At 43.5% G+C, this 27,263-nt stretch overlaps 1 protein-coding gene across 2 annotated transcripts in view; it reads right to left on the minus strand.

The window, feature by feature from the left end:
• Positions 1–27,263, minus strand: part of CDK4 (cyclin dependent kinase 4) — a 52,706-nt gene that overhangs the window by 11,324 nt on the left and 14,119 nt on the right. For both annotated transcript variants that reach the window (XM_077297785.1, XM_077297786.1), the window contains exons 2-4: positions 24,358–24,611; positions 13,650–13,785; positions 4,981–5,148 (exon numbers count right to left, since the gene is read on the minus strand). In XM_077297785.1, coding sequence (XP_077153900.1) covers positions 4,981–5,148; positions 13,650–13,785; positions 24,358–24,575 — 522 coding nt within the window. In that variant the 5' untranslated portion in view covers positions 24,576–24,611. The remainder of the gene's footprint in view (positions 1–4,980; positions 5,149–13,649; positions 13,786–24,357; positions 24,612–27,263) is intronic.

Raw genomic sequence — 27,263 nt, forward strand, 5'->3', positions numbered from 1 at the left:
TATCTAGGATGTGGGATTTTAGTGTTTCCTTTATTTTTTTGAGCAGTGTATATATTTATATATTTTCTGGATATATAAAGTTGGCCATTATCTGATGAGACATTCCCTTTTATATGATAAAGATATTATTGCATCATAAATGTGAGAGGAACAGTAACATTACAGATGAGAACACTCCACAGACAAACAAGAGGCCGGTATTTATATGCAGAGGCGCAGTCAGGGAGAGAGGATTTACAGAGAAGGAGGCTCCAAAAGGGAGAGAAGTAACTGATATACAAGGGAAATACACCATGAGCGGACACAGGAGCAAGTATGGACTGGTACAGAGAACATAGCTGCGTTTTCTTCGATGTATGGAAAGGGAGGAATCTCATGAATTATAAATCCTAACTATTCTGGAAAATCCCCAGAGGACACGGATTCAACTTGTCTTATAGATATAGTAATGATACTGCCAAATAACAAGGAAACTGCTGATCAGGCCTTACTCATCACAGGGGCGTGTGAGCCGCCCCAAAAAATGATAAAAGGGAATGAAGAAAAGTGTTTCTCAATGAATTATTTCTTTGATGTTTTATACGGAGTATAACTGAACCCATGATGTAAAATACTGAATACATTTGACAAGGAAATGATCATTTTCTCACTTCTCTTGGCACCCTGTACCCTAAAATGATACTGGGACATTGTATAGGAAAATGCTATTTAAATGGCTATCCATCACCACAGGATGAGAATGCAGGTAGGATCACACCATTCACTTCACCATCAGTTTACAGTTTTATTACAAGTTTCTTTGCTGCTTTGTGGTTTTTCCGCAAATAAAAAAAAAACTCAAAACAACTAACAACAAACAAAATTAATTTGTCACACGACAATACAAATCAAAGTCATAATTAAAAACAGATCTTCAACCTGATGAAGCTGGTGTACTTACACCACACCTAGTCTCAGGATGTATGTGGAATTGAAGCTCACAGCGGGGCCAAGCATTTATATACACCTTCCCACCTGCTTGTTTTCCCTACATTTCTACCCTCCTATTATTTGATTGACAACTCAAAGAAGGATGGAGATCGCTGGGAACCAAGCAGGTGGGAAGGTGTATACAAATGATCGGCCCGTGAAGCAGCGAGCGCCTGTGCTTGGGTTAAACAGTCATTCTGTGCTGACAACGTCCCTTTAACCATCATCCTGGTTTATTTAAGTGATGGCAACATCTTAAAGGGAACCTGTCACCCCCAAAATGGAAGTTGAGCTAAGCCCACCGGCATCAGGAGCTTATCTACAGCATTCTGGAATGATTCTTTTGATGGGAGGCCCCGGACTGGACCGCGACGCCCATCCAGACCGCAGCGGGACCGCCCCTGGGTGAGTATAATCTAACCTCTTTTTCTCATCTTTCAGGATACATCGGGGGCTTATCTACAGCATTACAGAATGCTGTAGATAAGCCCCTGATGCTGGTGGGCTTAGCTCAACTTCCATTTTGGGGGTGACAGGTTCCCTTTAACTGTTACCTAATCACCTCATTGCAACATGTGCTGGTGTCATGCTGTGCAGATAGGTTGTAATGACAGACAGAAGCCTAACGGGAACTAATAGGAGGAAGCAAAGAGCACAAGGCACGACGATACATAGAACAATCACAGGTACAAAATATTTTAACTTTTTTTTTTTTTTTTACGGAAGACCAAAATAGGACGATTTTTTTTTTTTTTTTTTTTTAATTCAACAGAAAACCACAATGTATATAAAAAAAGGCCATTAACCTACAGATATGGGGCTAAACTGATGGCTAATAGTGAGCCGGCTGTCAGTCAGTGCCGGGGGCGCTGTTATAGCTGCCGCTCACTATACACAGAGTGGCTGAAAGCCCAAGGCTATCGGTTGGGAGGTGGTAATAAAGTTAACTTCCTCCTGGCAGCGGGGCTTTCAGTGCTTCAGAATGCTATTAACCTGCAGATTAACCCCCATATCTGCAGGTTAATAGCAGTTTTCTTATTCTTATCTACATGACAGGTTCCCTTTAATCATATCCAAAACAAAAAACAAAAAAAACAACATGAATCTTCAAAACAGCAAGGTCAAAGGAACAAAAGGTGGAACTGAAAAATGAAAGCAAAAAATGGATGCGGCAGAGGATTCACTTTTTAGGTGGAAGAGTGGAGAAGGCACCAGCAAAAAAAGGTTGAGTTTTGGGGTTTTCCTTCACATTTCTGCAGCATTCTATAGTAGAGTGAATATAATAATAATACAATGTCCTACACTGCCATACACACATGTACAAGCAGAATATATGACATAATCACACAATTACATGCACTCGGCCAGCCTGTTACATCCTGTCCCATGACATATTCGGCAAGCTATGCACACAAGGAATGCTCAACCACAGCGCTCATACTGACCACTACAAGCCTCAAATATTACAAATGAGTCATCCCCACCCCCGCAACTGTAGTCACGACACAAAGCAGCAAAAAACATTTAAAGAGAGAAAAGGGGAAATGAGCATTGGGCATAAAAGACTCAGAGAAGTCATTTAGAAAGCATCCGGGGGACATGGTGATAATGAGAAACTGGCTGAAAAATTCCCCAGAAAATGTAGAATCAGTAACAAACGTCATGCAAGGAAATTACCACCAACAACTGTAGGCGGACGGGCGGCTTTATGTAAATGGAGCACAACAGTGGGGACGGACAGCTGCGATACACGGTCACACATCAGAGCTACAGTCGCACCGCAGGCTGTTACTCAATGACTGAGCAGAAGGGGAGATTTAGGATTTATATATTGATTACAAATGTTCGATCTTTCCTATAAATGAGTATGCATTATTATGTTTTGGACACTTTTGTGCATACTTATAAAGTGTCTGAAGCCATAGTTTTCTCGCACCTTTTTGCTCCAGATTTATGGCACATTTTGATAACCGCTGTACAGGATGTACACATCATTCTGCACCCTACGACCCAGGCCTAGGTGGCTTTTCCACACATTTTCATTTTAGTTTTTGCAGTAAGGAGCCCCCAAATTATTAGTGAGGTGCAGATGGGGAGACAGTTTTGAGGAAAGTGATCAAAAGATGTCCAAGTGAAAAAATGGGTTAAAACAGTGACGAGTAACCTGTCAATCTGGGAGGTAAATGCTTAGGGGATGTAGAGCTGCCGGTAGAGGAAACAGGTGTGTGCTGATCAGTGATGAGCAAACGTCTTATCCAAGCACGCTCTGGTGTTAACCGAGTATCTGGGCGTGCTCGGATATTATGTTCCAGTCCCGGCGGCTGCATGGTTTGTGGCTGTTACCCAGCCTGAACACATGTAGGGATTGCCTGTTTGTTAGGGAATCCTCACGTGTTGACGCTGTCTAACAGCCACAAACCATGCAGCCGCAGGGACTGGAACATAATATACGAGCCCACCCAGAAGCTTAGGTAACACCCAAGTATACTCTGAGGAGACGTTATCAGTAGTGCTGATCTGTTGAAAATGTCTAATACTTGGAGATGTAGTTTTACTACGGCGCTGCTGAAGATGTAATGCTGTCAGAAAAGAGGACAGTGTAAAGGCCGATTCTGGATATTGCGATGTCACTTTAGGTACTACAGTGTGCCAATTCAGCCACAATAACAGGCTCGTGGCCCTTCTTACCCAAGGTGTGGCTATGGCGCAGTAAAGCTTCGTTACATATCCATGCTTCAGTCTTTGCGGGCATTGCTAGTTTTCCTACTGGGCAGGCATAATTGATTAAGTGCGCTAAAAAGATTTGACGAATACAAACACATTTTAATGTAAGGAAGGGCCGTGTCTTTGAAATGCATCGGTTTTGGGGGCTGGATTGGCACACTGTAGTATGTGATGTGGCGTCACACACCAGCTTCACGAGGGTCTCACAGCGTGGCCGGCCGGAGCGCTGCACACAGCATAGCAAGCGAGACGGGGCGCTCCAGCATCATCCTGCAACCTTCTCTCCGACAGCTGAACGAACCATCCGGGACTTCCCTCAGAGGCAAGTTTGGAAAGAAGGTCATTTCTGGGGAACTATTCTGAAGGTCACGATATCAGCGGCACCTTTTACCTTTATAAAGCGGGACATTCATTACTGCAGTGCAGCCGTACAATGACTATTGTGAACATTTACCATGTGCAGGTAAAAGGTTCAATGTTCACATATACACTATATATTATGGTATTATTATTATTGAACACTTCAATAACGCCGTATTATCAGGGCACGGCACCATCAGTCTAGTTGCACCCAAATTTAGGGCCCTGTACATTGCGGATTACCTTTGGGCTATTGGGCTGTTATACATGGTAAATATAACCTTCAAAGTGACTTACAGTTTTCATCTCTATCTACCTACATTATTTAAAGGGGTATTCCCATGGCCAAGATCCTATCCCTCTATGTAGTAGGTGTAATAATAAGAATATTAGCAAATACCTCCAATTAGAAATGTAGTACAGTTTTTCTGATTTGCTATGTCTCCTTCCTCATGTGCAGGCACTGCAGGACCTTTGGTATCCATGGTTACGACCACTGATATAGTGACAGATAGCTGGTTGCTAGTGGTCATAACCATGGTCAAGTTTTTGTCTTGATATTATAGCTTCCTTGAGTATTCCATTTTTGTAATATGCTTTACAACAAGAAAACTCCTCACCTTTGGCTTTATCGTCCATCTCTATAGTCCATAACTTACAACCCCCCTCCATGAGCCCAAACAGTGATGCTCCTGGCAGACTGAAACCAACTACATGTCCCAAAGTATATGTAGGTCCACTAAGATAAAGGGGCACATTAAGAAGTCCCTATATACACACTAGATCAAAGGAACGGGCAAGAAGGAATTCAAAATGGCCCATTGTTCCTGGCAGAGGTCTCATAGCCCTCATGCACCGAGTCGCTGGCAAGCTCCCTGACCTTTATCTGATGTGTACGGCCAAGTGACATGGGGACCCTTTACTTACCACAGGGGTTAGTGCCATCTGGCAGCTGTAAATCCGTGCCAGGCCAAAGTCGGCGAGTTTAACCTGTCCACAGCTGGTCACCAGGATATTCTCTGGCTTCAGGTCCCGGTGCACAATACAGTTCAAATGAAGGAATTCTAAGCCAGACAGGAACTGCCTCATCAGGTTCTGCAGAAGGAGGAAGCACAGAACATCAACATTAATCCCACCCAACAGAACGCACAAAACGTTACTGCACTTGCTTTATAAACAAAAAAAATAAATAAATAAATACAAAATAACACAATTGTGTGATAGTAAGTGATCTGGAGTGATCAGAAACAAGTTATTGAAAAATTACTGAACAAAGAAAATGCATTAAAAAAATAACTTCCATCCTTAACCCCTTCCTGACATGGCTATTTTCATTTTTTGCGTTTTCAATTTTTCTTCTTTCAAGAGCGAGACTTTTTTTCCTACTTACATAGCCTTATGAGGGGCTTGTTTTTTGTGGGGCGAGTTGTGCTTTTTCAAGACTCATTTTGTTATGTGATGTACTGGAAAGCGGGAACAACAATTCCAAGGGTGTGGAAACTACAAAGAAAAGTGCAACTCCACAATTCTTTTTGGTTATGTTTTTTTTTTTTTTTTTTTACTTACCATGTTCACTATATAGTAAAAATAAAAATTATTGTTTTGCCTTTTTTCGAGATCCGTAACGGTTTAAATTTTTAGTTGCTGGGGCTGTCTGATGGGCTTGTTTTTTTTTGCGCCCCGAGCCAACATTTTTATTGATACAATTTAGGAGTAGTTACGTTTTTTTAATTGCCTTTTATTATTTTTGAAGCGTCCGAAAAAAACGTTAATTCTTGCTCTTAGATTTTTTTTTCTTAATTACACTGTTTACCGATCCGGTCAATTTTAGATTTTCATATATCTAAACTGCTCCACGCATGGCTGGAAGAGGCATTTGATGGCTGATTATCATCTGCCAGGAAACATCATACAGGTTCAGTTCCTGAGCCCACATTAAAGTCAAAGAGCCAGCTTATGCCGTAACTGTATGTCATATGTTGGTATGGCGTTTAAGAAAATGTAGCATCAAAACATTTTTTTTCAATTTTTGCATAAAAATTAAGTAATTTTTTTTTAATGCTATAAAATATGAACAAGACTTGAAAATTTTTTATATTTTCAACACTAGGGGGAGCAGCTGCTGAGACTTCCCATGTGTCTGATGTCCCTTCTCCCTACACTTCTAGGTGTGTGCACTGTGATCCTAAACTTCTTCCTCCCTTAAGTCTTTTGCAAAAACATTTTGCTGGTGACTGCAAAGGAATACCGACATGCGGACAGTGTCACAGCGGATGGTTGGCAGCACGACTTCACTGTATCACACATGATAGGATTTACCGTAATACACGGAGAACATCACATATGATGTCATTCAATATATATATAGTATTACACGAGATAACATTAGAAACATGGCTCCGCAGACTAGCACACATGATGCGCTTTGAAACATGGCTACGTGGACTGTATCACATATGATAAGACTAGATACATGGCTCCGCTCAGTGTCTGTGATAGAGAGACGCAAGAAGGAGGCTTTACTGCTGTGTCTTCTAAGCTCATCAGAAGAGGTCACGAGTCCGCGGTAACCAGTATTCCAGGGGTGAGAATAGCTCGATAGCCTGGCACTAGTGGTACAATGTCAGGCTGCCCTCACTCTCGCTAAGCGCACTGCTTTGGGCTCCAATAACCTGACAGCTGGCTTCCCCCACAGCTGTGACCTGGACACCCAAGGGGGAAGTGCAGTTTCCAGCGGAGACCGTATTTGTTGTGCTCCAACACTTCGGGCACCCATACACATTAGACTAATGTCAGCTGAAACGGCTGATATCGGCAGGTTCTGCTGACAGTATTGTGTACAGATGCCGGCCGAATGATGGTCGGGAGAGATGTTGATCGCGCAATGTCCAATTTCGGCCTGCTGAGCACATACTTCTTCTGGAGACAAACCGCCATCCGATGTGTCAGCCGGCGGCTTTCTGACAGCGCTCAGGGGTGTCAGGTGAAATGTCTACCGGCCCAACGATGGGCGGAAGCCTCATTCAGCCAACAGCCATCTAACATGTACGGCCAGCTCAACACACGAGCAAACAAAAATGGCAGAAATAATAAACGTTCAAATGTGACATTTTATTTGAAAAATAAATCAGATCATCAGTAATTATTAACACAACAATAAACATTGCAGCATATTCCCTTTAAGGGTATGTTTCCATGGCATACATCCGCAGCGTCCAGATGTTACAGCATAGTGAAGGGGATTTCATGAAATCCCATCTTCACTATGTGCTAAAAGACACATGCGGCAGACCTGCGTAACCAGACATGCGGCACGTCTTTAAAGACCGCAGCACGTCTATTTACGATGCAGAAACGCTTCGTCCCCGCAGCGTAAATTTCCCATTGCCTATCATTAGATGAGGTAAAATCGCATCTAATTATTAGTCACATGCGTAGAAACTGCGGACACGCAGCTTACTACGCATGCAAACTAATTTAAATAATCTCTTACCTTGTGACCGGCGGAAATCCGCGTCCACTGCAGTTCTCGCGATGACTGAACTCACCTCGAGAACTGCCGTCCACGTGACCGCTGGGGTTATCTCCAGTTACTAGGCAAGTAAGTTCTCAAGGTCAGCTGATTGTGAGAACTGCAGTGCAGGTGACCGCCGGAGAGTTCTCTCAGGTGGTTATCTACAAGCCTTGCTACATCTGGATGTCAGGTATCCAGATGTAGCAGAGCTGGACTCGTCGTGGGACACTCGTTATTAATGACGTCGGAACAGGGAGTATTTTGTGTTGGTTTATTTTTTTATTTGCAGGTGATCGAGGGACTCGGGGAATTAGCAGAACAATAAAGATGGGAAAACTGTGTGGTGTTTTATTTCATTAAAAGACTTTATTCTGGCTGGGTCTTTGTTTAACCCCTTAACAACTATAGGATTAGTAATGGATAGGTGTCTTATTGACACCGCTCCATTACTAATGGGCTTGATGTCACCTTACAATACAAAGGTGACACTAACCCCGCCTTGCCACCGCTACAGGGCAAGTGGGAAGAGCGAGGCTAAGTGCCGGAATTGGCGCATCTTAGAGATGGCTAGTGTTTGTAGCCGGCGGGGCCAATATCCAGGTCCCTTCCTAGGCTATTAATATCAGCCCGCAGCTGTCTGCCTAGCCTTTGCTGGTTATCAATTATAGGGGGATCCCACGTCTTTTTTTTTTTTTGGGGGGGGGGGGGGGGTTCCCCCTATTTTAATAGCCAGTAAAGGCTAAGTATACAGCTGTGAGCTGATAATAGCCTGGGAAGCTCCATCGGTATTAACCCCTTCCCGGGCTATAAACATCGGCCCCCAGTCGCTAGCTTTCCCTTTGCTGGTTTGGAAAAAGGTGCGGGAGCCCACGCCATTTTTTTAAAATTATTTATTTAGTTAAAAAAAAGGAAGGACATTACATATTCCTGTGTGGCCGGTGTCACACTTGCGAGTGTGGCGCGAGTCTCTCGCATCAACACCCAGCACTCGGGACAGGAGTATGTGGCTGCATGTATTTCTATGCAGCTGCACATGCCGGTCTGAGTGCCGGCGGCAGTGCCAGGTGTTGATGCGCGAGTTTCTCGCATCACACTCACAAGTGTGACAACGGCCCGTCACGTACTTCTGGGTGTGACACAAGATTCAACATATGTAAATTAGTACACATGTGTAGTAAGCTGCGTTCCCGCAGTTATTAAGCATGTGACTAATAATTAGTTTTACCGCATGTAATGATAGTCTATGGGAAATTTACACTGCGGGGACTGAGCATCTCCGTATCGTAAATAGACATTCTGTGGTCTGGAAAGATGCGCCACATGTCCGTTTACGCAGGTCTGCTGCCTGCGTCTTTGAACGCATAGTGGAGATGAGATTTCTTGAAAATTTCATCCACTATGCTGTAACACATGGCAGCTGCAGATGTACGCAGCATCCAACCCACAGCGTTTACTGACTGTGTGCACAAACCCTATCTGCAAACAGGAAATCACTTTTTTTTTTCCTTCCCAGAAGCCACCTTTCAATAAGCTTTATTTCAAGTGACAAAAAAGCATGTACTGAAAAAAATGCATCAAAAACGCAGGTGACCTGCCAATGACCTCAGATGCAGATTTCACCTGGGTCAAATACTGAGCCAATCGTGACCGTCGAAACATACCCTTAAGAGAATGTGTAATCAGAAAACGACCTATTCCTTAACCCTCCGTCAGGGGCAACTGATCTGACAGGCGCAGCTCACTTAGTTTCATTTCTCTATTGGAAACACCATCCTCCCAGTACCTTCCTAACTTTAAAGGCTGTGTGAAACCTGAGAAGCCTCTTGTGCTGCAGAGCTGCAGGAGATCAGATATCGGTGTTTTGGCTTCTCAGGCTCATTGCCCCTGAACGCGTCACACATTTGACAATTAGAATTTGCTGTTTTTATTCATCCCAATTGTTTTTTTAGCTTCTTTTATGAATAGTTAGTGCTAAATTTGTGGATTTGTCATAGAAGGTTTTGTTATAAATAACAGTGTGCTTCTCAGGCACATTGCGCCCTAACACATATTCTCTCTCTTGCTTCAGCTTTTCTTCTGAAATGGCGAGGAGAATATTTGACTTGTCCAATGCCCTTCATGTTGAGCAAGTGCAAAATATACTGCTTTCTGATGAGACAGACCCCTAAAGGCACACGTCCGGATTTCTTGCAGAAATTTCCTGAAGAAAAACGGAAATTTTCTGCAAGAAATCCGCATTTTTTTTTTGCGTTTTTTTAGCATTCTGCAAGCGTAATTAGCTTGCAGAATGCTAAAGTTTTCCAAGCGATCTGTAGCATCGCTTGGAAAACTGACTGACAGGTTGGTCACACTTGTCAAACATAGCGTTTGACAAGTGTGACCAACTTTTTACTATAAATGCTGCTTTTGCAGCATCTATAGTAAAAGATAGAATGTTTAAAAATAAAAAAAATAAAAAAAATGCTTATACTCACCCGCAGACAGCTGATCTCCTCACCGGTGTCCGTTCCGTATAGATGGTGTGTGTGCGCAGGACCTTCCATGACGTCGAGGTCACATGACCGGTCTCGACCAATCACAAGACAGCGACGTCATCGCAGGTCCTTCACCGCACACCAGCTACAGGAACCGAAGCGACAGCGTGCAGTGGAGAGGCGGGAAGACATCGAGGGTGAGTATAGGACTATTTTTTATTTTAATTCTTATTTTTTTACCAATTATATGGTGCCCAGTCCGTGGAGGAGAGTCTCCTCTCCTCCACCCTGGGTACCAACCGCACATAATCTGCTTACTTCCCGCATGGTGTGCACAGCCCCGTGCGGGAAGTAAGCAGATCAATGGACTCCTAGGTGTGCGGAATCCCCCGCAATTCCGCATTTTTAATGAACATGTTGCTTTTTTTTCCGCGATGCGATTTTTTCGCGGAAAAAAAGGCTACATTTGCACAAAAAATGCGGAATACCCTGTAAATAGTAGGAGGCATATGTTAGCGTTTTTTTCGCGTTTTTATCACGTTTTTATAGCGAAAAAAACGCGAAAAATACTGAACGTGTGCACATGGCCTTACAGCTAGAAGATTTAGGGGAAGAAAGTGACATTGCTTCAAAAGATGATGTGGAAGAATGTCCAGATGTGTCTGATACAGGTCAAGATTTAGAGAGTGAGGAGGATGCTCAAGACATAGAAACATATTACTTTTCTGGTTATTAAACATTTTTTTTTTACACCTGATTATATGTATTCTCATTTATTACATTCCTATTAAGGTAACTGATCACTTTTAGAGCATTGAAATTTTTAAAAAAGGAAAATATAGCCAATTTTCTAGCCTGTGCCGGACAGGTGCAATGCCCCTAAACTCGTTATGAAACATATTGCCCCTGACGGAGGGTTAATCAGGTTTAAGGCAATTACCTGCAGCAACAGCCTATCCCCCGCCACGCTACGCAGCAAGAGCCTATCCCCCGCCGCGCTACGCAGCAAGAGCTTATCCCCCACCGCGCTACGCAGCAAGAGCCTATCCCCCACCACGCTACGCAGCAAGAACCTATCCCCCACCTCGCTATGCAGCAAGAGCCTATCCCCCACCACGTTATGCAGCAAGAGCCTATCCCCCACTGCGCTATACTGCAACAGCCTATCCCCCGCCAAGCTACACAGCAAGAGCCTATCCCCCGCCATGCTACACAGCAAGAGCCTATCCCCCGCCATGCTACACAGCAAGAGCCTATCGCCCGCCGCTCTACCACCCTCAATTAAGACAATAGTAACTTAAGCTGGCCCTATTATCCAGGGGTCATGGCTTCACGGATATATATTTTTTGAGGAAAAAAAGAGTCAATGTTTAGCTTGTATAATCCAATTTTCTAAAAAGATAAATCGCAAACTGACAGTTTTGGAAACAAATGTTATACAGGTTTAATTAAAGAAAAAACAAATATTGGGCTTTTGTCATTTCCCATGCAGAAAATTATTTTTTGGGCCACTGCAGGCAATTCGAGTGCAGTGAACTTTTTTTTTTTTTTACATATAGATTGGACCCCAGATGCATAGGGGGAAACAAAAAAAATAAAAAAAAAATCTCCCTGACCATCCTCTTAGTTTGCCATTTATTTGGCTAATGTATCCTATTTTTGCACCATCTGGCCTCTCCCCGTTCCCGAAACACATGAAAGGACCTCTTCTAATGTAAAACTAGTTGTATTACTTTTTACGATACGCTACTGCATATACATGCAGCGCGCACAGGCAGTGTCGTCGTCAGTGAGGGATTCTCACAGTCTTTGCCGATTTGGCCACATTTCATATTTTCAGAATTTCTGGACTACCAAATGATGAATTAAATAAACTGTGCTCCAGCTGAAAATAATGTGAATAGATAAATACACGGAGGTTTAAGCAGCGTTAAACACTGATGGTCATTAGCTGGTTAATTTGTCTATTTTTAGAGAAAAAAAAGATGCAAGTGCCAAGCAATTACTGAAAACGGGGAAACACTTTGCAATTTGCGCACGCATTAGTAAAGCCGAGCACACAGCATTTACAGTATTTACTGGAGGCTTCTCCAGAGCAGATCATCAATGAATGCAAGTAGTATGAAGTCAGCTGTGAAGCGAGCACCATTCAGTGCGGCTGCAGCTGCTGGCCTCATCTGCCAGTGACTCCCAGCCATTGTTCTAATGAAATCACAGTCAGCGGGAAGGAGGCGGCTGCTGCTTCTTCATCACAAACCCTCTCCGCAACTTCCAGGTCAACTAATCCAAGGAATTTCTAGGCTCATTTAAAAATCAAAGCTGATCATCCCAAGCATCCAGATACAGTAGCCACAAGCGACCGCGCGCAGCCACACAAAGCGCCATTATTGATGCACCCAAATTAATGCACAAAAGCAGCATTCACCATTCATTTACTCCAGATTTCCTTCCAACAAAAACCTTCATTTTCTCGGGCGAGGTCTTAATGCAGAAGAAAACTCAGATTGTGCTTTACAGATCAGATCCAAATTTCCTCATATACAGAAGACATTTCTGATATAATCGAGTTAACAAAGGCGACCCTCCAGCCCCCCATAGTAAACAAGACTATACAATTCTCCATGTATAATCTGGTGTGCACAGCAGAGTTATCAGCGCCGGTCCATGCCACACCTATGGAAACGCAGGGAACGGGTGGTCCAGACTTACCCCACACGTACCTGCAAAGCCATTTTGCACATGGAGAGAACAGGGCACTGATTGCAGATATGAAAGGATCAGCGGTAAAGTGGAGGCCAGCGGGTATAGTCCCATTAACTATAAAATGGAGGGTCATTTTAAGAGACATCCAGGAAGCCCCGGGATTTTCAAAGCAGATTTTAAATTTGTGATACATAAATTTGCTGATATCCAAGAAGTATCGTTTCTCCTTTCGGAGATTGACATGCTAAGCATGCCGAGATGAGGAGACTCAAAGCCGCCATGCTCCTCTGGGAAATATGCAAATTGTCTCCTCCTCTCTGAAGAGACAATATGCATAGATTTGCTGCAAATTCTTATCAAAAGCTTCAAGGAAATATTCCACAGGGCTTTCCAGACATCATTATCACTATTCCTATTGGGAGTCCATCTATATTCCCTATCTGTATGTCTTTAGAGAGTGCAATGAAAACAAGTAAACGAAGGAAACCCACGCAAACATGGGAAGAACATACAAATTCCCTGGTGGGATTTGAGCCCAAGACTTCAGCACTGCAAGAATAGTGCTAACCACCAAGCCACGATCCATTAGATCCTGGGGAACATGATGTGAGTGTAGCTTTATAGGATCTTCTATAACACAATGCTTTGTACTGTGCTGCATTCTGGAAGAATTGCATTTTTCCACCACATCAGATGAGGGTAAAACTTCTAGTGCAAAAATTACACTTCCACAGAATGCAAATTATTACAGCTCAGGTCAGACACCAAGACAGCAGAAGTCACTTCGTGTCTATTACAGTCTATTACAATTGCAATAACTCAAGCTTAAGTCAAGTCCACTTTAAAAAAGGGAAGAAAGGCTTATGTTCTGCTAGCGTGAACAGAGGCGATAGGAATAGCAGTACCTTAATGGTTTCGAGAGGCAAGCCAGGAGGAGGAACTTTATTCAAATAAGTCTTCAGGTCTTGATCCACATGCTCAAAAACTAAAGTCACTTTTGTTTCTCTATCTGTCCGGGCAGAGGCACAAACATCCATTAATCTAGAGAAAAGCATAACAAAAATTAGAAAATATTGAATCACATGATATTTTCAAATCAAAAGTTCTGTCTTAAAAAAAAATAAATAAATAAAAAAAATCATTAAATGGGGTTTTCCCACGAGCAAAATTTAATTTTAATCAGTAGATCTTGGAATAATAATTTCCAAAATTGTGTTTAAATCAAATGTTCCTGTGCTGAGATAATCTTATAAATGTGCCCCTGCTGTGTACTGTGTAATGGCTGTGTCTGACCATATCACAGGGAGAAGAAAGTATGCAGCATGGGATCACACATACCATATTTTTCGGATGAGACGCACTTTTTTTCCTCCAAAATATGGAGGTAAATGAGGGGTGCGTCTTACAGTCCGCATGTACTTGCTGTGGCTGTGGATAGGGAGAAGCAGTGGCAGAGTAGCGGGTCACTGCGGCTAACACTGCCTGCTATTAAAGAGAAGTGAACCTTCACTGCTCCCCACGCCCATAGTCCTTCTCACCTCTTTGCACTGAAGTCAGCGCCGAGAGTTGGGAGAAACTATAGGCGTGAGGTGCAGTGAATATTCATTTATCTTTAATAGCGGGCTCAGTATCTGCAGATGCCGGCTTCCTGCAGCTGCTGGGTGATCACGTGTGCCCACTATTAAAGAGAATTAAAATTCCCTGCTCCCCTAAGCACATGGGAGTGGAGAGCGTGAACATTCATTCCCTTTAGGGTACTGTCACACAGTGGCACTTTGGTCGCTACGACGGTACGATCCGTGACGTTCCAGCGATATCCATACGATATCGCAGTGTCTGACACGCTACTGCGATCAGGGACCCTGCTGAAGGACACCGGAATGTGAGTATGTACGTTTTTTTTTTTTACTTTTACGCTGGTAACCACGGTAAACATCGGGTTACTAAGCGCGGCCCTGCGCTTAGTAACCCGATGTTTACCCTGGTTACCCGGGACCTCGGCATCATTGGTCGCTGGAGAGCGGTCTGTGTGACAGCTCTCCAGCGACCGCACAACGACTTTCCAACGATCACGGCCAGGTCGTATCGCTGGTCGTGATCGTTGGAAAGTTGCAGAGTGTGACAGTACCCTTTAGTAGCAGGCACACTATCGCCCAGCAGTTGTAGGAAGCCTGCGGCTACCAGTGTGCCTGCTATTCAAGAGAAATTAATATTCACTGCTGCAAACGCACATAATCCCAGGCGTGGGGAGCAGCAAGTATTCTGGCAGCTGTGCTCTGCTTGCAAGCAGCACATTACGTCACTGCCATGCACTGCATACAAGCGTAAATCAGCTGCTGTCATCAGAACAGGATGCTGTGAGGGAGCGCAGGGAAGGTAAGTAGAATGGTTTATTTTTTTTGCTTTATTTTTGTGATTGGGGGAGGGGGGGCAGCGGCTGTGCATACCAGGATGGGGAATAAGGTGGCCTTGCGTACCAGGATGGGGGGGGGTGAGGTGGCCTTACGAACCACGATGGGGGGATGAGGTGGCCTTGCGTACCACGATGGGGGGAGATGAGGTGGCCTTGCGTACCACGATGGGGGGGGGGATGAGGTGGCCTTGCGTACCAGGATGGGGGGGATGAGGTAGCCTTGGGTACCAGGATGGGGGGGGGATGAGGTGGCCTTGCGTACCAGGATGGGAGGGGGGATGAGGTGGCCTAGCGTACCAGGATGGGGGGGGGGGGGATGTGGTGGCCTTGCATACCAGGATGGGGAATGAGGTGGCCTTGCGTACCAGGATGGGGAATGAGGTGGCCTTGCGTACCAGGATGGGGGATCAGGTGGCCATGCATACCAGTGTGGGGGGGATGAGGTGGCCTTGCATACCAGGATGGAAGATGAGGGGGCCATGCATACCAGGATGGGAGATGAGGGGGCCATGCATACCAGGATGGGGATGTATATATGCATGTATATATCAGGATGAGGGATATTAGTACAGAATTGGTCACATTTTTTGCTTCAAATTTTTTTTATTTGCCTCCTCTAAAACTTATGTGCATCTTATGGTCCGATGAATGTTCTAGTCCGAAAAATACTGTAATTCTTTGAGGTAAAACTTACTGTATATACTCGAGTATAAGCCGAGATTTTCAACCCACTTTTTTGGGCTGAAAGTAACCCTCTCGGCTTATACTCGAGTCATACGCAGGGGTCGACAGGGGAGGGGGAGCGGAGCTGTGTAATAATACTCACCTGCTCCTGGCGCGGTCCCTGCACGTCTTTTCCCCTGCGCCAGCAGCTTGTTCCTGTAGTGAGCGGTCACATGGTACCGCTCATTACAGTAATGAATATTGACCCGACTGCCATAGGGGTGGAGCCGCATATTCATTACTGTAATGAGCGGTACCATGTGACTGCTCACTACAGGAAGAAGCTGCCGGCGCCGGGGAACAGACGTGCAGGGACCGCGCCAGGAGCAGGTGAGTATAACGCAGTGCGCTATATTCACCTCCTCTCCGTTCCATCATCGGCGCCGCTGCGTCTTCCGCGTCCTCTGCAGTGATGCTCAGGTCAGAGGGCGCGGTGACGCTATTAGTGCACGCCGCCCTCTGCCTGAGCGTCAGTGCACAGGGTGGAGAAGACACAGCGGCGGTCGGCGGTAGAACGGGGAGCAGGTGAATATAGTAAGTGCCAGGGGCCTGAGAGGTGAGTATGTGATTTTTAATTTTTTTTAATGGCAGCAACAGCATATGGGGCAAATATCTGTATGAAGCATCTTATTGGGCCATGTGCAGCGTTATTATAGAGCAAATATCTGTAGGGAGCATCTTATGGGGCCATAATCAGTATCTGTGCAGCATTATATGGGGCAATTATCTGTATGGAACAACTTATGGGGCCATGTGCAGTGCTATATAGGGCAATTATTTGTATGGAGCATCTTATGGGGCTATGTGCACCATTATATGGGGCAAATATCTGTATGGAGCATCTTATGGGGCTATGTGCAGCATTATATTGGGCAAATATCTGTAGGGAGCAACTTATGGGGCCATAATCAGCATTTGTGCAGCATTATATGGAGCATATTTTAATATGGAGCATCGTATGGGGCCATCATGAACTGTATGGAGCATTATATGCTCCTGATTCAATATGGATATTCAAAACCACTTAAACTACTGATGTCTCAATTAATTTTACTTTTATTGGTATCTATTTTTATTTTTGACATTTACCGGCAGCTGCTGCATTTTCCACCCTAGGCTTATACTCGAGTCATTAAGTTTTTCCAGTCTTTCGTGGCCAAATTAGGGGGGGGGGGTCGGCTTATACTCGAGTATATACGGTAGTTGAAAAACAGGTAGTGAAATACTTTATCTCACAAAAAGAATCAGCTGTGATCCCCTGCTGTCCTGTCTATCCTCTCTGTTGCTTTCTCCCCTGCCCAGGGAGCTGTGGTATGATCAGACCATGTTCCCGCACAGTCAGACAGCATTACACGGTACACAGCAGGGGCACATTTATAAGATTATCTCAGCACAGAAACTTTTTATTTAATCACATGCAATTGTGGAAATTATTATTCCAAGATCTATTAATTAAAATGAACTTTTGCTCGTGGGAAAACCCCTTTAAGTAGCTTTCCAATAGCATCACTTTTTAAAATTAATTCTATACAGTGGATATAACAAGTTTACACTCCCCAGTTAAAATGCCAGGTTTTTGTCATGTAAAAAAGATCACAGTAAAGAGAATCATTTCAGAACTTTTTCCACCTTTAAATGGAAACTGTCAGCAGGTTTTTGCCAACTCATCTCAGAGCGTAATGTAAACAAAGAGGAGCTGAACCCAATGATGTATCATTTAGATTACTGGGTCCAACCGTTCTGACACAATCAGAACTTTTAGATTTAGAATAAAGCAGAGCTAAGAAAGCTAACCCTGCCCACACCAGTGCTGCCCCCTCTCACACCAGGCTCTATGTACAATGTCCATAGACAGTGGGCTGCTTATCACGGAGGCATTGGAGGACTAATGCAGTCCAGCAATATTAATCTCTTAGTGATAAATCCTTCACAGTTCGTAAAGTACAGCAAACACTTTGACAAGTGACATCCCTGAATTCTGTGTTTCAGCCTTTGGCTGCCGTCACACTAGCAGTATTTGGTCAGTATTTTACATCAGTATTTGTAAGCCAAAACCAGGAGTGGAACAATTAGAGGAAAAGTATAATAGAAACATATACACCACTCTTGCATTTATCACCCACTCCTGGTTTTGGCTTACAAATACTCATGTAAAATACTGACCAAATACTGATAGTGTGACGCCGGCCTTTATCTCCTGCTGTCTTCAAATTACATAGCAAAAAACCTGCTGACATTCCCTATAATGTCACCCATAAGCTGTACAAATCTATTGAGAAACAAGTAATTATGAGGAGAGAAATAAAAATACCAAAAATAAATAATGTGGTTGCTTATAATTGAGGATGTGGTTGTGTCCCGAATTAGCCAATCACATTTGAACAAGTGTTGAGTAGCAGTCCGTACACAGCTGTCATCATTTAGAGATTCTGATTAGCACCGTATGAAGTTCAACTTTTCTAGTAGGATTTTCCTGACATTTTTTTAGTTGCATTTTACAGTAAAAGTGGCTTAAATTTATCACAACAGCGACATTTCTTAGGATTGGACGTCCCCTAAGAACTGATAAAAAGACAAAGAAAATTTGTCCAGTAGACTACCAAAAGGCCTACAGCATCATTAAGCTACAGGAATTTCTAGCAAGTACCGTACTGGTCATGTACTGCTTGTGACAGCAATCTCCCATATTCTCCAAATATACATGGCCTTTCTTGTAAGCATTTTCTTATCAAGATAATGATCCAAGCACAGCTATGTTTGCCAAAGCCTTCATCATGTCTGACAAAAGCACGTACGGAAACGCATTATGGTCTGATGCAGCCAAGGTTGAACTATTTGTCCATAATTCCAAAAGGTATGTTTGCCGTAAAGCCAACACTGAAGCATCACAAAAAAGCACAGTACCCACAGTGAAGCATGATGGAGGCAGCACTATCTTTTGGTGCTTTTTTTGGCAGCTGGAACTGGGGCTTTAGTTAAGGAGGAGAAAATTTATGAACAATGTCAAATATGTCACTTTTGCAACAAAACTTTCAGACCGCTGCTAAAACACTGAAGATGAATTTCAGCTTTCAGCACAACAACTAGCCACAGCAAAATTTCAAATCAACTGAAGAATAGCTTTGCCAGAGGGATCACAGTTTTGGAATGACTGAGCCAGAACCTAAACCTGAATCAAATAAATTGAAAATCTGTAAGTGACCTGAAGAGGGCGCTATACACCAGAGATGACCTAGTATTCTGTCAGATTTGGAGAGCTACCACAAGGAAGAATGGGCAAAGACTGAATTCTAAATGTGCAAATGTGCTGATAGACTCCTACCCAAAAAGATTGTCATATATCCAAAAGGTATTTCAGCAAAGTATCAGTTTAAGGGTGTACAGATTTATGCAACCACATTATTTTAGTTCTTTACTTTTCTCTTGCAGTCTAAAAGATTCCAGTTTATTTTTCAGTTGAATTGTATATTTTAACAGGGGTGTGTAAACATTTTATATTCATTGTATGTGTATGATTTTAGATTAGGAACAATAAAGAATGAAAAAAGGAATATGAAAAAAAAAAACATCTATATAAAATGTTGTGACATTTTTGGAAAAATTTAGGTATTTCACTTTAGTCTCTTTTCATATCAATGCCGCAAGTTCTGCAACGAGATACCGTACCAGTCCTCAGCATTCGCATGCTCCGCTGTCTAAACGGTGGAATGGTCAAGACTGACAAACTGTATGAACCCCAATGGCGGTAATAGGGTCCATATCAAGCCTCATTCTGGTCACATTTGACAGATCAGTACCCTGCAATGAATTTACTTTTTCTCCTTCACAAAAACTAACACAGATGTAATGATGGATTACTTCTCATCTCCCGACTGATTGTATGCCCAATGAATGGGCTGTATTCTAATTAAAGGGGTTGTTCGATTAAAACATGTCATCACCTATCCACGGGATAGGCGATAAGTAATTAATTGGATGTATATCAACTACTGGGATCCACACCGAATGGCAGATTAAATCCTCCTGACAAATTCCTTTAACAAAAACAATAGAAGATATTTCTCAGGCATCGTACGGTTTCTTGCCGAACTGTACTGCCCACGTCAGCCTGCCACCTTCAATGTCGGATCTGGTGGGTAAATGCAGGCAGCACTTTGAAAGAAAGCGGTCACCAGGTTTCCAGTTATTAAACTGCTGCAAGCATACTTTGTCCTTTCTAATTAGGGTCCTAACAAGCCTGTGCTTCCTGTGCTCCCCGGACTCTCCTAAAAGTGATCTTTACTCACTGATCTCCTACATGGTACCCAGTGCCATGTGGTCCGATAAGTCTGGATCAGTAAGTAAAAAACGGATCTGTTACAAATACCAGAAAAAAGGATGGCTCATTAACGGATCGGTTTTGCATAGACTTCCATGTGAAAAAAAAAATGGATCCAGCTGAGATCGGTTATTTAGAAACAGACTAAAGTTGTATCTGCACAACTTGTATGCCAGTAGATTGCTGCTGGATCCGTTCTACCGACCATTACTGGACATGTGAACATAGCCGAAAGCAGACAAATGTAGATCTGCTTCTATCCAGTAAGGAGCAGCTCAGTATAGATTATTTGCTCACCATTGTTTTCTTTTTGTACAAAGTTTAGTCTTTGCTGGAAGATAAAGAGAAGCCACAGACTGTGCATCAGAGATAAGGCCACAATGACTGCAATAAAGAATCTGCACGAAATAGGGTGAACAGGTCACCGGGCAGACTACATCATGCACAAGGTAAATACTGGTCACATCTCTGTGCCAAGGACCACCCAAATAGTCCCTCACTGCAAGCAACTGCACTGAGAACAGATAGTCACCATTTTAAGGATTATCTGGTGAAGATCGGTTATACACTATAGGCTGGTGAGGGTCCAATTGCGGAAACGGCCACTGTCAGAACAGGGCACTTATCCCCATGAATATAACGGAGCAGCAGTGCGCGTGCCCCACCCCCGCTCCAGTCATTCACTATGGGGCTGTTGGATACTGCCAAATACAGCGATCGGCCGCCCTGTAGGAGCCATCGATTAGGTGCACCGACGCTCCACTCTAATGAACAAATGAGTGCCCCATCCTGTACCCCTGCAGATCTAGAAGTCATCACCTGTCCTATGGATACCTGATACATTATCTTGACTGGAGAAGTTTTTGGATGTTTAGTACATGAGAACAGAAACTGATCGGTTGTAAAATAAGTCCTAGATAAAAAAATAAAAAAAATCTAGAGTAAAAAAGCATGGGGCTACAGACAATAAGTTAAAGCTGGTTTTGGTGCCCCTGATACATCCTGTTTTCAGTGCCAAAAACAGGCACAGACAGAATTTTCCAAAGAACTTTATGAGCCCCGTGATTTCCTATCTCAGCAATGTGAAACTGTATTCATGGAGGAATAATTTTATCCATGAAATGAGAATTTTGATAATGAACGATCAGTCCAGGAGGAGAAGGGAACAGATTTATCTAAAGGTTTATTACAAAGTTTATTATTTTCATGTGTACTACTGAGTGATATCTACCGGTAATTGTCCATATAGGCTTAAAATGACGACTACTCTGTAAGGCTACGTTCACATTTGCGTTGCGTCGGGTGCAGCCGCGGCGACGCATGCATCATGCGCCCCTGTATTTAACATGGGGGGCGCATGGATATGCGTTGTCTAGCGTTTTGTGACGCATGCGTCATTTTTGGCGCAACTGTCAGGGCGCAGACAACGCTGCATGATGCAATTTTTTGGCATAAAAAAATTAACGCATGCGTCACAAAGCGCTGCGTTATGCATGCGTTGCGTCGCCGACGCTGCGCACAACAACGCAAATGTGAACGTAGCCTAACATGATCTGAGGGCGGCATTTTCTACTCCAAAAACGAAAAATTAATTAGAATAATATAGAACTTTAGCAACTTTGCACTGTAAAAAGTGACACATTGCTAACAAGCAGTGGGCTATGTGGTGGCTGGCCGACACACATGGCACCGTGATTATAGTAAATGTTTGGGCTCCATGTACAACGATATTCGAAGCACCAAAAGTCCCGCAGATTTGGATTCCTTGTGATTTACGCATCAATGACTAACTTTTTGCTAAGAAACCACTTTCACTTTCGTTATGGTGCCATGTAGCATTGCCATAGTGCAATCTCTGGCCGTGCTGCAGCCAAAGTCGTAATATAGAGCCGGCATAATGGGCATCTGTATGACCGCTACTCTTAAATTTAGAAGGGATTGCTAAAAACAACAGCCATATAGTCCAAGCTATAGGAGTGTAGAAAAATGGAGCAATGAAGCAGTGTGTCTTTTAGAGCCCGGTCATCAGGCTATACTGCCGTGTGAGGCCGGGGATGAATACCCCGAACTCACTGACATGTGTATACCGTATTGCTCCTCTTAGCAAAGCAGGTGAAACATTTCTGTGAGCCGGTGACCCTAGAATAAATAAACTATGTACGGTATTATGGGGAGAGGTCAGATCTACTCAAGCTGCCATCTTTAGGTAAAACACTGACTAGAAAGCAGAACTCTGAGGACCATCAATGACAAAACAGGGTCAGGGTCCACTGCAACACTTGAGAGGAGCACTGCAACACGTTTCAGCTGACCTTGGGGAACGTTGCATCACTGCCCACACACCGGCAGAGTGGCGGGCAATGCTCCTACGCCCCGGTTAAAGGTATGGCTACAGGAAGAGGCCCCTAAATGAGAAGTGACTATTCTAGTAATCTGTGCATCTGGAGAGGTTAAGCCGCGTTCTGTAAGATCAAAAATTAATCATCAGATGGCAGAGACAGGAGTCTGCTGTTCACAAATATCACTAGGAGTGTGGGAAATAACACCAAACACGTCATTTTGGTCACCCAGGCATAACGCTTTCTTCATTGTGGTCTTTCCACTTCATAGTCCATTGCAAATATGCAAGGAAAGTCTTCTTAGGTTATGCGAGACCGCTCGCTGCATGAGTCACCGAGTAAAATTCTGCTTTTTCTTTGTGGCGAGTTTTTGCACCGTCAGGAGTGTTCAACCAGCAAATTATCCACACAGACAAGTAGTGTATGAAGGTCACCGGCTGTCATGTAGAAGTAATGGAGCTTTAAGAAAAATCAGCAACTGTCCAGGCAGGAAAGACTTCAGGTGGGTAGATACAAATGCAGTATCTTCTCCATGCAGCCACATGCCTGGAAACCCACTGCTTTCATGTTTTTAATGCCCAAATTTTTGCATTTAGGCTACAGAACAAAGTTTTTTTTTCCCCTACCCGGCACTTCCCCCATGGGTAATCCATACACCTGTAGGCTCAGGTCTTTCTCAGGCCACTTAACAATATACCAAGAATGATTGACACCTCTAGTAAGAGCCACACATGCAGGTTTCCATTTCGTATTTTTTCCCCATAGGCGATTGGCAAGGGGTCCATATAATCCATAGTAGGGTCGATCCATAATCGGGGTGATTTCCACAACAATAGAAAAAATAATTTAGAAAAAAAAAAACAAAAAAAAAAAAAACACCATTTAGTAATCAAAACCGCGTGTAACATGATCCAGATATCCTGCCTATATTACAGGTGTCGCACGTGAGCGGGTGAAGTCATTTCGGTCATAGGAAGGTTGACAAGCTTTACAAGATTCTAATCACTTGTCACAAAAAAAAACACTTTCATAATTGACAATAGAGGTTAACTTTTTGAAGAATAAAGAAAAATGTCTTCTAGGAGTTTAAAGTGAAACTTTCTGGTATTTTCCACAGTGAGGGAGAGTTCAGACATGACAGATTTGCTTCTTAGATTAGAATCATAGATTGTTAAGAGTAGGAAGGGTCCTCAAGGGTCATCGTGTCCAACCCCCTGCTCAGTGCAGGATTCACCAAACCATCTCAGACAGAAGCCTCTGTTTGAAGACTTCAATTGGAGGAGAACTCACCACCTCTCGTGGCAGCCTGTTCCACTCATTGTCAAAAATTCTGGGTCAGTACAACACACACATGACAAGAAGTGGAGAATTTCCATGCAGAAAAAACAGTACATACATTTCACAGTGACTGATCAGATCCGGCGAGCTTCAGAGCGGCGCTTGTCGGCTCTATATCAGATATGTACAAGCTCTAAACTATAGAAATACAAAATCTCTGCAAATCTTCAGAACAGGGACAATTTCTATTCAAGAGCAAAATAGTAAAGTTGCTTGTTTCTACAAACACTTGAAAAAAGTTTACTCATTCATGATAAATGACCTGGAGGTGAAACTGCGAGACCAAAAGTCCACTGTGGGCAACATCTGGACACTGGGTAGTAAAGACTAAAATAAATAAAAGATTGTATGGAATTGCCCTTTAACCCGACATTACTCACCAGTTCTAGTGTCAGCACACCCTGGCAAACAAACAGTTACAAGAGATGTAAAGCCGACGCACTGCCTTACGTAAAACTTAGCCCTTTACACCGGTTACTCACTTTACGATATTTGGATGATCAAAGTGTTCGAGGCGTTTCAGCAGCGCCACTTCCCGGACTGTAGACAGGGGCAGGCCATTCTCGTTGGTCTGGACCCGCACATTTTTAAGGGCCACAAATTTCCCGCTCTGTAAATCTCGTGCCTTATACACCGTTCCATAGGCTCCGACACCAATTTCTGCCACACGTTCATACTGTCCATTTATCTGCTTCTCCATATTCCTGAGCACGTGACTTATTCTCTGGATCTCCTCCTGGAAGAAAAAGAAAGATATTTCAGTTATGCATCAGATAATCACTAGAGAACATAAAAGTTACTTAACACTAGAACAACCATACTCTACTGCTGGAATAACTGACCTGTCATCTAGTTAATGCAAATAAAAAAAATATTACCCATTAACATTGAACTCCACAGGTTCCTGCATCTTTAAAATATTAATTCCAGTTTCATACCTATAAAAGTCTCTTACACAACATGAAGAGGAGATGTATGATCACCTCGGAACACTATATACAGTGTATAATGGGAAGAATCTACACAAAATGCTGATAAATGTCAGTAGAATATCCAGTACAGAACCCAGGTTACCGCATTATACTCCAGAGCTGCATTCAAAATTCTGCTGGTTGTTAGCATCAACAAGCTTGTCACCAGACACTGCCCTTATTATATAATGGAGGACAGAGGGTTTCCTAAATTATTTTTATTACACACAGAGACTGGTATAAAGGAGCCACTTAAAAAGATATGAAGCCAGAAGAAAGGGGAGTGATTTCTGCTCTGAAGTCGAGAGAATTGTGAATTCCGCTTAATGCTGTGTGTCAAAATATGTACAAAATGTAATGTAAAGTATTTACAAAATTACACAACTTTATATGTAGAAGAATTGTATATTTTCTTATCAGAACAACCCCTACCATAGAGATGCGCATATAGATGGCGACATTCTCGTGGACATGACCTGCGGGTGACTAGGTATACTACGTGGAGCCGTGGAGCTGCCAATACTGATCAGTACAAATGGTATGAATTACATCGTAGAAGTCGGAGTGAATGCGAATGCGGAGCTTTCTGCAACCAATCTGTCATGTGGTAATAAACCCTGAGGAGACGATGAAACAAGAGCGATTACATAAATGTCATTACAAGGAGCCGACCGGGGCCGAATCTGAAGAAGGGGAATAAAAATAGAACAGAAAAAATGTATTCTATAAACTGTGCAAAACCATCTGTGTGCCTGGAACGTGACAATCACCACAGAGGGGCTTAAAGGGGGGAATAGGGGTTCAAAACTTAATAAAAATTTGCCAGACAGATGGGTTTTGTCCAAAATGAAAAAAAATGAGCATTACCGCTCCAATCCACACTATGGCTCCGGTGGGGCTGGGAGTGAGGACACAGTCATCAGTAGCCTGACAGTGACCCCAGAGGTCAGGTGAATGAGTGACAAGTCCTCACTTCTGGTCCCAGCAGAGACCACCAAAGCAGCACATTAGGTGGCAACTTTTTTTTCCCACCCCAGGAGATTTTGGAGCAGGTTCGCTCTGAAGACAGCCTGAAAAACCACTTAAACGCTAATCACACTCTTCCTATTCATTCCTATTTAAATACGACTCGCCGTTCACACGCTCAGTCTTTCAAGCGTCTTTTAACCGTTTCAGGCTTCAAAAAATATAGTTCTTACCGATAACGGTATTTCTCTGAGCCCATGACAGCACCACGGAGAGAGGGGGATCCGCCCACCAAGGACAGGAAACCTACAGATAAAAAGGCGGTACCTCTCTCCCGCATCAGATGTTTACTAGAGAACGATCGGAGACTAAGGAATAGAGTCTTACTTTTAACATTACTTAAACTTAATTGAGATACCGCGTGGCTATTCAGGTACTTAGCATATGGCACTATATTAGTGTGCACACCCATAAGTGAAGGGAGGGAATGTACGGGTGCCGTCATAGGCTCAGAGAAATACCATTATCGGTAAGAACTATATTTTTTTCTGACGCCCATGACGGCACCACGGAGAGATTTGCAGAGATTGTACATTCAGGGAGGGACCACCGCTTCCAGAACCCTTTTACCAAAGGTAAGGTCTGAAGAGGAGATAAGGTCCAATCTATAGTGCCTATAGAATGTAGATGGTGAGGACCAGGTAGCAGCTCTACATATCTGCTCAATTGAAGCTCCGGCCTTCTCCGCCCAAGAGGTTGCTACTGGTCTCGCTGAGTGAGCCTTGACATCTCCCGGTACGGGCATCCCACTTGATGAGTATGTTAGGCTGATGGCGTCCATGATCCATCTCGCCAAAGTGGCTTTGGAGGCTTTTTTCCCCTTCCGGGGACCCTGAAAACACACAAAAAGAGAGGCGTTCTCCCTACTCTCTCTGGTGGCTTCTATGTAATGCATGAGGCATCTTCTGACATCTAATGTATGTAAGGATTCTTACTTGTTTTTAGGGTTGGGACAAAAGGAGGGAAGAGATATCTCTTGAGTTCTATGGAATCGGGATGCTACTTTCGGGAAGTATGCTGGGTCTATTTTGAGAACAACCCTATCCTCCAAAAACTGGGTGTAAGGAGGTTTAGCAGATAGAGCCTGTATGTCGCTAACTCTACGTGCAGAGGTGAGGGCGACCAGCAGAGATGTTTTGAGGGATTGGATTTTCAATGGGATATCCTCTAAGGGTTCGAAGGGAGGTTTAGTCAGGGCCTTAAGGACCAAATTTAAATCCCATTTAGGGGTAACCCTTATTGGAAGAGGTCTCGATCTACCTGCTGCCCTGATGAACCTGGAAACCCACCGATTCCCCGCCAAATCATAGTTAAATAGGACTCCCAATGCTGCCACATGGACTTTCAGGGTACTCGTGGCTAGACCGATTTCCAACCCGTTTTGTAGGAAC

Source organism: Ranitomeya variabilis, chromosome 3 (assembly GCF_051348905.1).
Source record: "Ranitomeya variabilis isolate aRanVar5 chromosome 3, aRanVar5.hap1, whole genome shotgun sequence".
Lineage (NCBI taxonomy): Eukaryota > Metazoa > Chordata > Amphibia > Anura > Dendrobatidae > Ranitomeya > Ranitomeya variabilis.